This window comes from Mobula hypostoma, chromosome 14 (genome assembly GCF_963921235.1).
Source record: "Mobula hypostoma chromosome 14, sMobHyp1.1, whole genome shotgun sequence".
NCBI classification, from domain to species: domain Eukaryota; kingdom Metazoa; phylum Chordata; class Chondrichthyes; order Myliobatiformes; family Myliobatidae; genus Mobula; species Mobula hypostoma.
In genome coordinates, this window is record NC_086110.1 from 78737093 (window position 1) to 78754185 (window position 17093).

The following is a 17093-nucleotide window of genomic DNA, read 5'->3' on the forward strand; positions in this document are numbered from 1 at the left end:
AGTGTTTTCCATCTCTGCTGGTTCTTTATTCCCGTCACAGGGTACGTGACAGAATACATCTATCCTGCACCTTCCTCATTTTTTCCAGAAACTCTCACCATTGCTGCTCTGCTGTCATCCTTCCCAGCACCTCCTTCCAATTTACTTTGGCCAACTCTCATACCACTGTAATTTCCCTTACTCCACTGCAAAACTGCTACATCAGACTTTACTTTCTCCTGATCAAATTTCAAGTTGAACTCAATCATATTGTGATCACTGCCTCCTAAGGGTGCTTTTACTTTAAGGTCCGTAACCGCCTCCTGTTCATTACATAATACCCAGCCCAGTATGACTGATCCCCTGGTGGGCTCAATGACAAAGTGCTCTAAAATCCCAGTTTGTAGGTATTTAATGAACTCACTCTCTTGAGATCCTGTCAGTGCTGTGACCCAGGTTTGATCAGTGGAGGAACAGACTGGATTATATGCATATGTTTGACTGTGCACTGCAGGAACTGCACTATCAAGTGGTGAGACATATGGCTCAGGGACTTGGGCTATATATATGTTTTTTTTTTGCGTGACTGTCTTTTTGCTCGCTGTTTTGAATGCGCTGTGTATGCCTTGCACTTTGGTCCCTGAGGAGTACTGTTTCATTTGGCTGTATCCACATATGGTTGAATGATAACTAAACTTGAAATTGCTTTAATTTATATGCTGTACATGGATTGATCGTATGTCCATAAAGTGACTGACAGGAACTGATAAAGTAGTCATGATGTTTTTCCAGCACCTTTCAGTATGCAATATCTATAAAAAGTATTCACCCCTCTCCCACCCCCCCCCCACCCCCGGAAGTTTTCATGTTTTATTGTAACATTGAATCACAGTGGATTTAATTTGGCTTTTTTGGCACTGATCATCAGAAAAGACTGTCATGTCAAAGTGAAAACAAAGTTCGACAAATTGCTCTAAATTTTAGATTAGATTAGATTAGATTCAACTTTATTGTCATTGTGCCAATTTATCAGATTATGGAGGCACGCAATCCTCTTTTATTGTCATTTAGTAATGCATGCATTAAGAAATGATACAATATTTCCTCCGGAGTGATATCACAAAACACAGGACAGACCAAGACTGAAAAAACTGACAAAACTACATAATTATAACATATAGTTACAACAGTACAACAATACCATAACTTGATGAAGAAGTCCATGAGCACAGTAAAAGTTCAAAGTCTCTCAATTGTCCCACATCTCACGAAGACGGGTGAAGGAAGTAAAACTCTTCCTGCCATGCCCAACCACAATCCATCTCTGAGTCATCCGCAAACTTTATTGAGCCTCCGAATCAGCTCTCCGACACCGAGTACTGAGCATGGTACATACATACCAAACTCTGTCCAAACGATTCGTCCTCAATCTTGGTTGTCAACAGCAGGCAAAGCCAGGGATTTTGAGGCCTTCCCTCCGGCAGATTCCCGACCACACAGTAATGACAGCAGCAAACGAGCATTTCCGAAATTTCTCCAGGTGTTCCTCTGTGCTTTCATGTCCCTCTCCATCAAATCAGAATTGTCCACAGTCCCTATTACAATTTTAAAACACAGATGATTGCATAAGTGTTCACCCCCTTCAGGTCAGTATTTAGTAGATGCACCTTTGGCAGCAATTACAGCCTTGAGTTTGTGTGACTAGGGCTCTATCAGCTTTGCACATCTAGACACTGCAATTTTTCTCCATTCTTCTTTACAAAACTGCTTGAGTTCTGTCATATTGCATGGGGATCGTAAGTGAACAACCCCCTTCAAGACCAGCCACAGATTCTCAATTGGATTGAGGTCTGGACTGTGACTGACCACTCCAGGACATTAACTTTCTTGTTTTTAAGCAATTCCTGTGTAGCTTTGGCTTTTTGCTTGGGTCACTGTCTTGCTGGAAAAACAGATCTTCTCCCAAGTCGCAGTTCTCTTGCAGACTGCATCAGGCTTTCCTCCAGGATTTCCCTGTATTTTGCTGCATTCATTTTACCCTCTACCTTCACAAGCCTTCCAGGGCCTGCTGCAGTGAAGCATCCTCACAGCATGATGCAGCCATCACCATACTTCACAGTAGGGATGGCGTGTTTTTCATGATGTGTGGTGTTTGGCTTATGGCAAACTTAGTGTTTAGTCTGATGGCCAAAAAGCTCAATTTTGGTTTCATCAGACCATTGAATCTTCTTCCAGCTGACTTCAGAGTCTCCACAAGCCTTCTGGCAAACTCCAGCTGAGACTTCATGTGAGTGTTTTTTTTTCAACTCTTTTCCACTCTCCCATAAAGCTGAGACTGGTGCATCACCCGGGCAATAGTTGTTGAATGTGCAGTCTCTCACATCTCAGCCACTTAAGCTTGTAACTCCTCCAGAGTGTCAGAGATCTCTTGCTGGCCTCCCTCACGAGTCCCCTTCTTGCACAGTCACTCAGTTTTTGAGGACGGCCTGCTCTTGGCAGATTTACAGCTGTACCAAATTCTTTCCAGTTCTTGATGATTGACTTAACTGTACGCCAAGGGATATTCTGACTTGGAAATTCTGACAGTGACTTGGAAATTTTCTTGTATCATCTCCTGACTTGTGCTTTTTCAATAACCTTTGCTTAGAGTGTTCTTTTGTCTTTATGGTGTAGGTTTTGCCAGGATACTGACTCACCAGCAGTTGGACCTTCCAGACACAGGTGTATTTTTACTACAATCAATTGAAACACCTTGACTGCACACAGGTTTATATATAGCTAGGACACCTTAACTAATTATGTGACTTCTAAAACCAATTGGCTGCATGAGTGATCATTTGTTGTGTCATATTAAAGGGAGTGAATACTTATACAATCAATTATTGTGTTTTATATTTGTAATTAATGTAGATCACTTTGTAGAGATCTGTTTTCACTTTGACACAAAAAAGTCTTTTTCTGTTGATCAGTGTCAAAAAAGTCAAATTAAATCGACTGTAATTCAATGTTGTAAAATAATAAAACATGAAAACTTCCGGGGCCGGGGGGGGGGTGTGAATGCTTTTTATAGGCACTGTATAGGTTCTTGGTGGCAGGTACGCTGATGTCAGTGATACGTTGGGCAGTTGTAGAGACTTCCTGTTGCAGTGCAGTTTCCACACCATGCAGTGATGCAGTTTGTCAGAATGCTGTCTGTAGAATGACATGAGTATAGATGTGTATCATCCAGCTCTCTTCAGCCTCGACAGAGAGTAGAGGCATGGTGAGCTTTCCTGATTGTGTAGAATGTGTTCTGGGACTGTGAGAGACCAACCACTACATCTCTGATTAACCCCTCCTGATGACACTGATGACATATGCTCCCAGTTAACTCCTCTAACATACTGATTCTAAGAAGCAATTCTCTGCTCTCACTTCACAAATGTTTCTATGGAATCCTGGCTAATTTGGTTGTTCAATTAATATATAGATTAAGAATGAAAAATTGAGTTGCTGAAATGAAGACCAAGATGCAGTCATGGGCCCCAGCTTTGTCTGCCTTTTTGTCAGCTACATGGAACAGTCCATGTTCTAAGCCTACACTGGTAATGGTCCCAGCTCTTTATGTGCTACATTTACCGCCTGCATTGGTTCTGCATGCCGAGCTCATCAATTTTACCTCCACTCCACCCTGCCCTCAAATTTAGAGTCTTGATGAAGTCTTGGCCTGAAATACAGACTGTTTATTCCCCTCTGTAGATGCTGCCTGGCCTACTGAGTTCCTCCAGCATTGTGTGTGTGTTGACAATGCAAATCAGCTGTAATACCACCCGTATATGCTGTGAAATCTGTTGTTTTGTGGCAGCAATATATTGCAATACGTAATAATAAGACAACTATAAATTACAATAAGAAATATATATTCTTTTTAAATTTAAATTAAATAAGAGGTGCAAAAAGGAAGCAACTATCTTCCAATAACTTTCCCACTACTGATGCCAGGCTTGCTGTAATTTCCTGCCTTACTTAAACAATGAAACAACACTAACTATCCTCCAGTCCTCGGGCACATCAGCCATGGATGTTTTCAATATCTCTGTCAGGGCTCCTGCAGTTTCTGCACTAGCCTCCTACATGGTCTTAGCAAGTGGTGACACCATTCAGGATGTGACATGCTGTTCCTCAGGCCCGTGTTGGGGCCTCAATATAGCGGTAGGAGAGGTCACAAACTGATCGGGGATCTCAGGACTGAACCCCTGTGATTGAACACCCGTTCTGTGTTTAGTTTGCAAACAAACCACACTATTGATGCTGAGTGATAGATTGGAAGTGCAAAGCTAACCTCTATTTTCCTTTTGTTTTTGTTTTCTCTCTTCTACTCTCTTTCCTCTGCATCCCTCTCTTTCACTCTCTATCAATACCTGCCTCTCTCTCCCCTCAATACTTCCTCTCCCTCTACCTCCCTTCCCTTCCTTTCTCTCTCCCGTGCTCCCGCTTGCCCTATCCCCGATGCCTCTCTATCTCCACTGTCATCTGCCGTGCCGATGCCCGATTCCTGCCTCCAGGCACAGTAACGTGGTGTCAGATTGCTGCTTCACCCCGCTGGGAAGCACATTGCTCACGGCTTCCTGGGACAGGATGTTGCTGATTTGGGATGTCTCAGTGGGACAGTTCCGCCTGCAGGGACCCCAGAGGCTTGTAGGTGGTCATGATGGCTGCATCAGTTCCTGCGCGATGTCCAGAGATGGTGAGTTTTACACAGTGACCGGAGGTGACCACTGGACTGTCCCAGGATGGAGGTGGCAGACTGCAGACACTGGGATCTGCATCAACAAAGTATCCACAGGAGGAACTCAGCAGGTCGAGCTCCGTCTGTGGTGGAGAGGAACTGTTGGATGTTTCAGTCAGAACCCTGCACTATTCCCAATACTGGGTGTTGACTGAGAGCATTCACAGTTCCCGTCAGCCACGGGCACCACTGGAACCTCGACTGATACTACCCGCTCTCTAAGCTCAGGGTGACTGGGCAGTAGTGGGGAGCAGGAACCCTGATTTCTCCACCCTCAATCTTCACTGATGCCCTTCTCTCCCCCTCTAACTTCAGGGCCACTGGACAGTGATGTGTGATCTCCCCTCTCTCTAACCGTGGGGTGACTGGGCAGTGATGGGGAGCAGGAACCCTGGCTGATCTCCCCTCTCTCTAACCCAGGGGTGACTGGGCAGTGATGGGGAGGAACCCTGGCTGATTTCCTCTCTCTCTAACCCATGGGTGACTGGGCAGTGATGGGGAGGAACCCTGGCTGATTTCCTCTCTCTCTAACCGTGGGGTGACTGGGCAGTGGTGGGGAGGAACCCTGGCTGATTTCCTCTCTCTCTAACCCAGGGGTGACTGGGCAGTGATGGGGAGGAACCCTGGGTGGTTTCCTCTCTCTCTAACCGTGGGGTGACTGGGCAGTGATGGGGAGCAGGAACCCTGGCTGATCTCCCCTCTCTCTAACCCAGGGGTGACTGGGCAATGATGGGGAGGAACCCTGGCTGATTTCCTCTCTCTCTAACCCATGGGTGACTGGGCAGTGATGGGGAGGAACCCTGTGTGATTTCCTCTCTCTCTAACCCAGGGGTGACTGGGCAGTGATGGGGAGGAACCCTGGCTGATTTCCTCTCTCTCTAACCCAGGGGTGACTGGGCAGTGATGGGGAGGAACCCTGGCTGATTTCCTCTCTCTCTAACCGTGGGGTGACTGGGCAGTGGTGGGGAGGAACCCTGGCTGATTTCCTCTCTCTCTAACCCAGGGGTGACTGGGCAGTGATGGGGAGGAACCCTGGGTGGTTTCCTCTCTCTCTAACCGTGGGGTGACTAGGCAGTGATGGGGAGGAACCCTGGCTGATTTCCTCTCTCTCTAACCGTGGGGTGACTGGGCAGTGATGGGGAGGAACCCTGGCTGATTTCCTCTCTCTCTAACCCAGGGGTGACTGGGCAGTGATGGGGAGGAACCCTGGCTGATTTCCTCTCTCTCTAACCGTGGGGTGACTGGGCAGTGATGGGGAGGAACCCTGGCTGATTTCCCCTCTCTCTAACCCAGGGGTGACTGGGCAGTGGTGGGGAGCAGGAACTCTGATTTCTCCACCCTCAATCTTCACTGATACCTTTCTCACCCCCTCTAACTTCAAGGTCACTGGGCAGTGATGGGGAGCAGGAACCCTGGCTGATTTCCCCTCTCTCTAACTCTGGGGTCACTGGGCAGTGATGGGGAGGAACCCTGTGTGATTTCCCCTCTCTCTAACTCTGGGGTCACTGGGCAGTGATGGGGAGCAGGAACCCTGGCTGATTTCCTCTCTCTCTAATCCTGGGAAGACTGGACAGTGATGGGGAGCAGGAATGGGGACGGGATGACAATTTGTTCAGCTGCCTTTACCATTTTTCTGCTCTAACAGATTCTCTTTTGCTCTCTGATATCCTCACAGCTAATCTGATTGTGGCTGGATCCTATGACCGAACTGTATCTCTCTGGGACGCAACTGGCCTATATAGGAAGCTGGCCTTGAAGGTGCTGACCTCGCTTATAGTCAGAGCACTGTTAGATTGTTGGATCTGTCCCAGATTGGGAGGGGTTCGTACCAGGCTGGAGGGATGAGGGAAGGCATGCTAGTGTGGCGATTAGTCTAACACTTTACAGTACTGGTGCTAGCGATCAGAATTGGGACTCAATCCTCACTGCAGTCTGTAAAGAGTTTGTATGTTCTCCCCATAAATGCATTGCTTTATTCCTAGTGCTTCCATTTCCTCCTACATCCCAAAGACGTATGGGATAGGGTCAGTAAGTTGTGGGTATGCTATGTTAGAGTCAGAAGCATAGTGACACTGTGGGCTGTCCCGGGCAAGTGCTCAGGCAGTGTTTGTCATTGATCCAATTGATGCATTTCAATGAATGTTTCAATATACATGTGACAAATAAAGTGAATCTTGAACTAGGGTCTCACATCATGGCTGATTTGTTTAGGGCTGGGATAAGAAGCAATGCCCTCACAGGCTGTCAACATCTCACCCCAGCCTGTGGATCAGAGTGCAGGTGTACTCAAAGCTAAGAAAGACAGGAGCAGAATTAGACCTTTTAGCCCATCGAGTCTGCTCCACCATTCCATCATGGCTGCTTTATTATCCCTCTCAACCCCATCCTCTTGCCTTTAGCTCATTATCTTCGATACCCTGACCAGTCAACTTCCACTTTAAATACACCCAATGACTTGGCCTCCACAGCCGTTTGTGACAATGAATTCCACAGATTCACCACCCTCTGGCTAAAGAAATTCCTCTTCACCTCTGTTCTAAAGGGATGTCCCTCTATTCTGATGCTGTATCCTCTGGTCCTAGACTCACCCACCATAGGAAACATTTTCTTCACATCCACTCTATCTAGGCCTTTCAGTATTCAGTAGATCAATAGTCTTTGCTGCAGGAAGGAAACAGGGGAAGGTCGATCCACAACAGTGGGGCTGGGAGGGGTGGGGCACTGGTGGGGAGGGGGTGCTGACAGTGAAGGCTCAGCTGGCTGGGGATTCCAGTCTGTAAGACTATATCTCAGTGACAATACTTCACTCCACACCAGTGGCCAAACATCCCCGGCTGAGCTCATCTACAAGGAGCACTGTCACAGCAAAGCAGCATCCATCATCCAGACCATGCCCTCATAAGGAGGTACAGGAGCCTCAGGACTCACACCACCAGGTTCAGGAACGGTTATTACCTCTAAACCATCAGGAAGGAGGTACAGGAGCCTCAGGACTCGCACTGCCAGGTTCAGGAACAGTTAGTACCCCTCAACCATCAGGAGGGAGGTACAGGAGCCTCAGGACCCACACCACCAGGTTCAGGAACAGTTATTACCCCTCAACCATCAGGAAGGAGGTACAGGAGCCTCAGGACCCACACCACCAGGTTCAGGAACGGTTATTACCTCTAAACCATCAGGAAGGAGGTACAGGAGCCTCAGGACTCGCACTGCCAGGTTCAGGAATAGTTAGTACCCCTCAACCATCAGGAGGGAGGTACAGGAGCCTCAGGACCCACACCACCAGGTTCAGGAACAGTTAATACCTCTAAACCATCAGGAAGGAGGTACAGGAGCCTCAGGACTTGCACTGCCAGGAACAGTTAATACCTCTAAACCATCAGGCCCCTGATAATAACTTCATTCACTTCAGCGGTTTAAGATGCCACTGGTGAAGTCCAAGCGACTACTTAGCGGCGGCTATCAAAACAAAGAATACAACTAAATAGTTTTTTGATATCACTTTTTCCAGTAGAATTACTCTGAAAGGATCACTGCAGACAATGAAGGTGAGGCAGAGTCGAGGCAAAGCTCATTCACCAGAACTGACAGTGAGCAAAGACCCAAAGTTTGACCAATCTAAGTGCCAGGACGATTGGAAAGGCTGGGTACAGGCTGAAACGTGGTGGTAGAGTCCAAGCCCCGAGCATATTGAAGCAGCAGGTCCGAGAGCGAGGATGATCAGGGTGTTGGGTCCAGAGGCAAGGGTCGGGCTGATTGTGCTCGCTGCTCCACGATGTTTAGTCGGCTCTCTGCTGAACTGCAGCTCAGGCCTGTCCTGGCTTCATGTCTGTAGACTCACTTTTCTTCTCAATGCCATTTGGTTACTTTTATTGTTTCAAGGATTTGTTCTCTTTCTCTCTCCCTCCCTCTCTCCCCCTCCCCTCACTCCCTCTCTCCCTCCCCTCTTTACTTTATACTTCATACTTTATTGTTGCCAAACAATTGATACTAGAACGTACAATCATCATAGCGATATTTGATTCTGCACTTCCTACGCCCTGGATTACAAATCGATAGTAAATATTAAAAATTTAAATTATAAATCATAAATAGAAAAATTAGAAAAATGGAAAGTAAGGTAGTACAAAAAAAACTGAGAGGCAGGTCCGGATATTTGAAGGGTACAGCCCAGATCCGGGTCAGGATCTGTTCAGCAGTCTTATCACAGTTGGAAAGAAGCTGTTCCTAAATCTGGCCGTACGAGTCTTCAAGCTCCTGAGCCTTCTCCCGGAGGGAAGAGAGACGAAAAGTGTGTAGGCTGGGTGGGTCGTGTCCTTAATTATCCTGGCAGCACTGCTCCGACAGCGTGCGGTGTAGAGTGAGTCCACGGACGGAAGATTGGTTTATGTGATGTGCTGCGTCGTGTTCACGATCTTCTGCAGCTTCTTCTCCCCTCTCCCCTCTCCCCCCCCCCCCACACTGGGTGTTTCTTTTGTGTTTCTTGTGGCTGCCTGTAAGGAGACGAATCTCGAGGATGCATAATGTATACATACATAATAAACATACTTTGAACTGAACTGATTCCACAACCTATGGACTCATTTTTAATGACTCTACAACTCGTGTTCTTGATATTTATTTATTTATTTATTATAATTTATTTTTGCTTATTTGTATTTGCAGTGTTTGTTGTTTTTTGCACATTGGTTGCAGTTTTTCATTGATTCTATTGTGTTTTTTGTACTTACTGTGGATGCCCACAAGAAAATGAATCTCAGGGTTGTGTAGGGTGACGTGTACAGTATGTACCTTGATAATAAATTTACTTTGGACTTTTGGGTCCATCTCATCAGTGTTGAGGTGGGGCTGTGGGTAGGCTTGGGCAGCTTCACAGTGAATCTAACAGAGAGGATGCAGCATTTCCAGAGCAGGACTTCCCATTAGACCAGAGATGAGCAGGAATTTCTTCAGCAACAGCGTGCTGGATCTGTGGAATTAATTGCCACAGACATCTGTGGAGGCGAAGTAATTTCCCTTCATAACAAGGGGAGTTGAGTTTTGGAGCAAAGAGGTCCTTCTGCAGTTGTACAGGGCCCTGGTGAGACCACACCTGGAGTACTGTGTGCAATTTTGGTCTCCAAATTTGAGGAAGGACATTCTAGCTATTGAGGGAGTGCAGCGTAGGTTCACGAGGTTAATTCCCGGGATGGCGGGACTGTCATATGTTGAAAGATTGGAGCGACTGGGCTCGTATACACTGGAATTTAGAAGGATGAGAGGGGATCTGATTGAAACATATAAGATTATTAAGGGATTGGACACGCTAGAGGCAGGAAACATGTTCCCTATGTCCAGAACCAGAGGCCACAGTTTAAGAATAAGGGGTAGACAATCTAGAACGGAGTTGAGGAAAAACTTTTTCACACAGAGGGTTGTGGTTCTGTGGAATGCTCTGCCTCAGAAGGCAGTGGAGGCCAATTCTCTGGATTCTTTCAAAAAAGAGTTAGATAGAGCTCTTAAAGATAGCGGAGTGAAGGGATATGGGGAGAAGGCAGGAAAAGGGTACTGATTGTGGATGATCAGCCATGATCACAGTGAATGGTGGTGCGGGCTCGAAGGGCTGAGTGGCCTACTCCTGCACCTATTGTCTAATTGGGTAGATTTAAAGTGGAGGTGGATAGGTTTTTGATTAGTCAGAACATCAAAAGATATGGAAAGAAGGCGTGAGAATGGGGTTTAGAGGGATAATAAATCAGCTATGATGGATGGAAGGACAGAACAGACTCAATGGGATCAATGGCCTGATTCTACCCCCGTGTGGTCCTTGGCCAATCAGAATTCTTGTAGTGTTGAAATATTCCCCCCAGCTTGACAGGTCAAGGTCACCTGGTACCTGTTGACAGAGGAATGGAGTTACTGTCCCACTCCTCCACAGAACATCCTTTACAGCAGCTGCCTCCTCCTGTACTGCGTCGTCAGAGTAGATAACAGAAACCAGAATCCGGTTTATTATTATGGACACGTCATGAAATTTATTGTTTTGGAGCACCAGTGTAGAGCAATACATAAAATTACAACTAAAAATACATTAACAACTAAATAAATGGCACACAAATGGATCCAGATAGTGACCCAGTGTTCAGAAATCTAAAGGCAAAGGGGAAGAAGCTGTTCTTAAAACACAGTGTGTGACTTCAGGCTCCTGTACCTCTGCATTCCTTACTCCAATCTCGGATTGTAATGTAACCTGTCCTGGAGGGTCCAGAGCAGAAACTCAAGCACAGGGAAGAGGTGTCGAATGGCCTGGGGGAGTCAGATAGACAAGCAGGTCTGGGAGCAGAGGGATAGGGAATATATTGCTGTTAACCAGTTTGTCATTCTTCCCTTCACAGGATCACAATGATTGGGTGATGGATGTAGCCATCTCTGCCGACAACAAAAGGGTTCTGTCAGCCTGTAAGGTACTGACTCCATCCCTCACTCTGTCACTTGTCCCAGGGCCTGCATTGCCTCCCGTCCCTGCTGGTCACAGCAGGCCAGGGAAGGGCAGCAATTATCATAACACTTTACAGTGCCAACTACCTAGGTTCAATTTCCGCTGCTGTCTGTAAAGAGTTTATATGCTCTCCCCGTGACCATGTGGGTTTCCTCCACAGCCACTTATGGCTACAAATTCTACAGATTTACCACCCTCTGACTAAAGTAATTTCTTCTCATCTCTGTTCTAAAATGGACATCCTTCAATCCTGAAGTCGTGCCCTCTTGTCCTAGACTCCCCTACCACAGGAAATAACTGCCATATCTAATCTGTTCAGGCCTTTTAACATTCAGAATGTTTCTATTAAATCCCCCCCTTATTCTCCTGAATACACCCCAAGAGCTACCAGATGTTTCTCATATGGTAAACCTTTCATTCCTGGAATCATTCTCGTGAATCTCTGAACCCTCTCCAATGTCAGTAAATCTTTGCTAAAATAAGCAGCCCAAAACTGCACACAATACTCCAAGTGTGGTCTCACAAGTGCCTTATAGAGCCTCAACATCACATCCATGCTGTTATATCCCATACCTTTAGAAATGAATGGTATGCATTCACCTTCTTCACCACTGACTCCACCTGGAGGTTAACCTTTTGGGTATAGAACATAGAATAGTACAGTACAGTTATTATTCAGGAAGTTAGAAGGCATGGGATCCAGGAAGTTTGGCCAGGTGGATTCAGAATTGGCTTGCCTGCAGAAGGCAGAGGGTGGTTGTGGAGGGAGTACATTCAAGTTGGAGGATTGTGACTAGTGGTGTCCCACAAGGATCTGTTCTGGGACCTCTACTTTACGTGATTTTTATTAACGACCTGGATGTGGGGGTAGAAGGGTGGGTTGGCAAGTTTGCAGACGACACAAAGGTTGGTGGTGTTGTAGATAGTGTAGAGGATTGTCAAAGATTGCAGAGAGACATTGATAGGATGCAGAAGTGGGCTGAGAAGTGGCAGATGGAGTTCAACCCAGAGAAGTGTGAAGTGGTACACTTTGGAAGGACAAACTCCAAGGCAGAGTACAAAGTAAATGGCAGGATACTTGGTAGTGTGGAGGAGCAGAGGGATCTCGGGGTACATGTCCACAGATCCCTGAAAGTTGCCTCACAGGTGGATAGGGTAGTTAAGAAAGCTTATGGGGTGTTAGCTTTCATAAGTCGAGGGATAGAGTTTAAGAGTCGCGATGTAATGGTGCAGCTCTATAAAACTCTGGTTAGGCCACACTTGGAGTACTGTGTCCAGTTCTGGTCACCTCACTATAGGAAGGATGTGGAAGCATTGGAAAGGGTACAGAGGAGATTTACCAGGATGCTGCCTGGTTTAGAGAGTATGCATTATGATCAGAGATTAAGGAAGTTGGGGCTTTACTCTTTGGAGAGAAGGAGGATGAGAGGAGACATGATAGAGGTATACAAGATAATAAGAGGAATAGATAGAGTGGATAGCCAGCGCCTCTTCCCCAGGGCACCACTGCTCAATACAAGTGGACGTGGCTTTAAGGTAAGGGATGGGAAGTTCACAGGGGATATTAGAGGAAGGTTCTTTACTCAGAGAGTGGTTGGTGCGTGGAAGGCGCTGCCTGAGTCAGTGGTGGAGGCAGATACACTGGTGAAGTTTAAGAGACTACTAGACAGGTATATGGAGGAATTTAAGGTTGGGGGTTATAAGGGAGGCAGGGTTTGAGGGTCGGCACAACATTGTGGGCCAAAGGGCCTGTACTGTGCTGTACTATTCTATGTTCTATGTTCAGGCCCTTCGGCCCACAATGTTGTGCCGACCCTCAAACCCTGCCTCCCTTATAACCCCCAACCTTAAATTCCTCCATATACCTGTCTAGTAGTCTCTTAAATTTCACGAGTGTATCTGCCTCCACCACTGATTCAGGCAGCGCATTCCACGCACCAACCACTCTCTGAGTAAAGAACCTTCCTCTAATATCCCCTGTGAACTTCCCATCCCTTACCTTAAAGCCATGTCCACTTGTATTGAGCAGTGGTGCCCTGGGGAAGAGGCGCTGGCTATCCACTCTATCTATTCCTCTTATTATCTTGTACACCTCTATCATGTCTCCTCTCATCCTCCTCCTCTCCAAAGAGTAAAGCCCTAGCTCCCTTAATCTCTGATCATAATGCATACTTTCTAAACCAGGCAGCATCCTGGTAAATCTCCTCTGTACCCTTTCCAATGCTTCCACATCCTTCCTATAGTGAGGCGACCAGAACTGGACACAGTACTCCAAGTGCGGCCTAACCAGAGTATTATAGAGCTGCATCAATACCTCGCGACTCTTAAATTCTATCCCTTGACTTATGAAAGCTGACACCCCATAAGCTTTCTTAACTACCCTATCCACCTGTGAGGCAACTTTCAGGGATCTGTGGACATGTACCCCGAGATCCCTCTGCTCCTCCACACTACCAAGTATCCTGCCATTTACTTTGTACTCTGCCTTGGGGTTTGTCCTTCCAAAGTGTACCACCTCACACTTCTCCGGGTTGAACTCCATCTGCCACTTCTCAGCCCACTGCTGCATCCTATCAATGTCTCTCTGCAATCTTTGACAATCCTCTACACTATCTACAACACCACCAACCTTTGTGTCGTCTGCAAAATTGCCAACCCACCCTTCTACACCCACATCCAGGTCATTAATAAAAATCACGAAAAGTAGAGGTCCCAGAACAGATCCTTGTGGGACACCACTAGTCATAATCCTCCAATCTGAATGTACGCCCTCCATCACCACCCTCTGCCTTCTGCAGGCAAGCCAATTCTGAATCCACCTGGCCAAACTTCCCTGGATCCCATGCCTTCTAACTTTCTGAATAAGCCTACCGTGTGGAACCTTGTCAAATGCCTTACTAAAATCCATATAGATCACATCCACTGCACTACCCTCATCTATATGCTTGGTCATCTCCTCAAAGAACTCTATCAGGCTTGTTAGACACGATCTGGCCTTCACAAAGCCATGCTGACTGTCCCTGATCAGACCATGATTCTCTAAATGCCCACAGATCCTATCTCTAAGAATCTTTTCCAACAGCTTTCCTACCACAGACGTAAGGCTCACTGGTCTATAATTACTCGGACTATCCCTACTATCTGTTTTGAACAAGGGGACAAAGTTCCCCTCCCTCCAGTCCTCTGGTACCATTCCTGTGGACAACGAGGACATAAAGATCCTAGCCAGAGGCTCAGCAATCTCTTCCCTCGCCTTGTGGAGCAGCTGGGGGAATATTCGGTCAGGCCCCAGGGACTTATCTGTCCTAATGTATTTTAATAACTTCAATACCTCTTCTCCCTTAATATCAACGTGCTTCAGAACATCAACCTCACTCATATTGTCCTTACCGTCATCAAGTTCCCTCTCATTGGTAAATACCGAAGAGAAGTATTCATTGAGGACCTCGCTCACTTCCACAGCCACCAGGCACATCTACCCACCTTTATCTTTAATCGGTCCTACCTTCACTCTTGTCATCCTTTTGTTCTTCACATAATTGAAGAATGCCTTGGGGTTTTCCTTTACCCTACTCACCAAGGCCTTCTCATGCCCCCTTCTTGTTCTTCTCAGCCCCTTCTTAAGCTCCTTTCTTGTTACCCTATATTCTTCAATAGACCCATCTGATCCTTGCTTCCTAAACCTCATGTATACTGCCTTCTTCCACCTGACTAGATTTTCGACCTCACTTGTCACCCATGGTTCCTTCACCCTACCATTCTTTATCTTCCTCACCGGGACAAATTTATCCGTAACATCCTGCAAGAGATCTCTAAACATTGAATACACGTCCATAGTACATTTCCCTGCAAAAACATCATCCCAATTCACACCCACAAGTTCTAGCCTTATAGCCTCATAATTTGCCCTTCCCCAACTAAAAATTTTCCTGTCCTCTCTGATTCTATCCTTTTCCATGATAATGCAGAGGGCCAGTGAGCGGCGGTCACTGTCCCCCAGATGCTCACCCACTGAGAGACCTGACCCAGTTCGTTACCTAATACTAGATCTAGTATGGCATTTCCCCTACTCGGCCTGTCCACATACTGTGACAGGAATCTGTCCTGGACAGACTTAACAAATTCTGCCCCATCTAAACCCTTGGAATTAATCAGGTGCCAATCAATATTCGGGAAGTTAAAGTCATCCATGATAACAACCCTGTTAGTTTTGCACCCTTCCAAAATCTGCCTCCCAATCTGCTCCTCGGTATCTCTGCTGCTACCAGGGGGCCTATAGAATACTCCCAATAGAGTAACTGCCCCCTTCCTGTTCCTGACTTCCACCCATACTGACTCAAAAGAGGATCCTGCTACATTACCCAACCTTTCTGTAGCTGTAATAGTATCCCTAACCAGTAATGCCACCCCTCCTCCCCTTTTTCCTCCCTCTCTATCCCTTTTAAAGCACTGAAATCCAGGAATATTGAGAATCCATTCCTGCTCTGGTGCCAGCCAAGTCTCTGTAATGGCCACTACATCATAATTCCATGTATGTATCCAAGCTCTCAGTTCATCACTGTTGTTCCTGAAGCTTCTTGCATTGAAGTACACACACTTTAGCCCTTCTACCTTACTGTCTTTACACCCTTTATTCTGCTTCTCTATGTCCTTGTGTATGCTGCACAAGGAGTTCCAAGTCCTTTCGTATCTCTGCATTTTGAATTCTCTCCCCATCTAAATGATGATGTGCCCATTTATTTCTTCCACCAAAGTGCAAGACCATACTCTTTCCAACATTGTATTTCATTTGCCACTTCTTTGCCCATTCTCCTGAACTCTCTGAGTCTCTGCAGGCTCTGTTTCCTCAACACTACCCGATCCTCCACTTATCTTCGTATCATCGGCAAATTTAGCCCCAAAACCATTAACCGGCAGCCCCCCAGAATAGTATCCCTTTATTGCCACTCTGTTTTCTGCCGACCAGCCAATGCTCCACCCACGCTAGTAACTTCCCTGTAATTCCATGGGCTCTTATCTTGCTAAGCAGCCTCATGTGCGGCACCTTGTCAAAGGCCTTCTGAAAATCCATGTACACCACATCTGCTGCATCTCCTTTGTCTACCCTGCTTGTAATTTCCTCAAAAAAATTGTAGTAGGTTTGTCAGGCAGGATTTTCCTTTCAGGAAACCATGCTGGCTGTGGCCTATCTTGTCATATGCCTCCAGGTACTCCGTAATCTCATCCCTAATAATCGATTCCAACAACTTCCCAACCACTGATGTCAGGCTAATAGGTCTATAGTTTCCTTTCTGCTACCTTCCACCCTTCTTAAATAGTGGAGTAACATTTACAATTTTCCAGTCATCCGGTACAATGCCAGAATCTATCGATTCTTGAAAGATCATTGTTAATGCCTCTGCAATCTCTCCAGTTACTTCCTTCAGAACCCGAGGGTGCATTCCATTAGATCCAGGAGATTTATCCACCCTCAGACCATTAAGCTTCCTGAGCACCTTCTCAGTCATAATTTTCACTGCACAATCTTCACTTCTCTGATACTCTTGAATGTCCGGTGTACTGAAGGTGTCTTCCACTATGAAGACTGATGCAAAATACGCAATCAGTTCATTTGTCATTTCTGCATCTCTCATTACAATATCTCCAGAGTCACTTTCTATTGGTCCTATATCTACCCCCGACTCTCTTTTACCCTTTATATACTTCAAAAAAGCTTTTAGTATCTTCTTTGATGTTAGTCTCCAGCTTCCTTCCATAATTAATTTTTTCCTTCTTAATGAGACCTTCTTAGTTTCCTTCTGCAAGTTATTAAAAGCTTCCCAATCCTCTATCTTCCCACGAGCTTTGGCTTGCTTGTATGCCCTCTCT

General features: G+C 46.2%; 1 protein-coding gene across 1 annotated transcript in view; it reads left to right on the forward strand.

Moving 5' to 3' along the window:
* Positions 1–17093, forward strand: part of LOC134356368 (WD repeat-containing protein 88-like) — an 82840-nt gene that overhangs the window by 47998 nt on the left and 17749 nt on the right. The window contains exons 7-10 of the mRNA XM_063067282.1: positions 2653–2700; positions 4524–4705; positions 6423–6505; positions 11122–11190. Of these exons, the coding sequence (XP_062923352.1) occupies positions 2653–2700; positions 4524–4705; positions 6423–6505; positions 11122–11190 (382 nt within the window). The remainder of the gene's footprint in view (positions 1–2652; positions 2701–4523; positions 4706–6422; positions 6506–11121; positions 11191–17093) is intronic.